This window comes from Nicotiana tomentosiformis, chromosome 2 (genome assembly GCF_000390325.3).
Source record: "Nicotiana tomentosiformis chromosome 2, ASM39032v3, whole genome shotgun sequence".
Classification (NCBI taxonomy): domain Eukaryota; kingdom Viridiplantae; phylum Streptophyta; class Magnoliopsida; order Solanales; family Solanaceae; genus Nicotiana; species Nicotiana tomentosiformis.
Window position 1 is genome coordinate 161,927,793 of NC_090813.1, and position 1,287 is coordinate 161,929,079.

A 1,287-nucleotide genomic window follows, 5' to 3' on the forward strand; every position below is an offset into this window, starting at 1 on the left:
GGGAAGGCATCAAAAAATCTGGAAAAGTCTAGATAGGATGTTTATTAATCATCACTGGACTGACAAATTTTCTTTTATATATAGAACATTTAGCAAGCATGGGTTCAGACCAGACACCTATGCTAGTGAAGTGTTCTACTTTAGAATAGCTTATTATCAAATATTTCAAATTCTTGAACTTTTGGACTGACCAATCAAATTTTAAAATGATTGTGCAAGAGGCATGGAATGTAGACATTGGGGGAAACTGCATGAGAAGACTACAACTCAAGCTAAAACAAGTTAGTACCAAGCTTAGTCAGTGGTCCAGAAAGCAAATTTGGAATGTCCTTGATCAAGTCAAAGAATGGGAGCATAAAACGCAAGATCTTGAAATAGAATACATTGATAATGATGTTGAAGACCTCAGACCTCAAGTGCACAAAGCTGAAGCGGAACACACTAAGTGGTTAAAATGTGAGGAATTTATCCTCAAGCAGAGGGCAAATATCAAATGGATTGAGGAGGGAGATTCCAATACTAAATATTTTCACACAATCATCAACGAAAGAAGAAGAAGGGCGTCTATACAGAGAATCCAAAGATATGATGGGCAATGGATCAATAGGGAGGAATATATTGCTAGGGAGGTTGTGGAATATTTTTCATGTATGTTTAAAGATGAAGGAGAACCAGAGCTGCAACACTTGGATTGTATTGATCAGAAGGTTACTCATGAGAATAATATTAGGCTTTGTAGCATCCCTGATGAAGAAGAGATTAGGAAAGCAGTTTTTTATCTAAATTCGAATAGTTCTCCAGGACCATATGGATTTGAAGGGTCTTTCTACCAAAGTTGTTGGGATATCATCAAGCTAGAGTTGATAGAGTTTATCCAGCAATATTTTGGTGGAGAAGAACTTAGCTGATTCTTTACTAGCTCATGCCTTATTTTACTACCTAAAGTTGAGAATCCTTCTTCATTCAATGATATGAGACCGATTAGTCTTAGTAACTGCTCTAACAAGATAATTTCCAAAATTATGAGTTCTAGATTGAACTCCATATTGCCAAAGATCATTTCGGACAATCAAACTGGGTTTCTAAAAGTAAGATCCATTACAGAAAATGTTTTATTAGCTCAGGAGATTATCCATGGTATTGGCAAGAAGAATTTTGGAGAGAACACTGTCATTAAACTGGATATAGTTAAGGCCTATGATAGGGTCAACTGGAAGTTCTTGTTGAATGCATTGAGAAAGTTTGGATTTTCAGAGAACTGGATTGATTTAGTTTGGAGGTCTATTT

General features: G+C 35.9%; 1 protein-coding gene across 1 annotated transcript; it reads left to right on the forward strand.

Moving 5' to 3' along the window:
* Positions 1–206: 206 nt before the first annotated feature.
* LOC104118245 (uncharacterized) lies at positions 207–908 on the forward strand. The gene has a single exon (XM_009629455.1). It carries the CDS (start codon positions 207–209, stop codon positions 906–908), a length of 702 nt encoding a protein of 233 aa, XP_009627750.1.
* Positions 909–1,287: the final 379 nt, after the last annotated feature.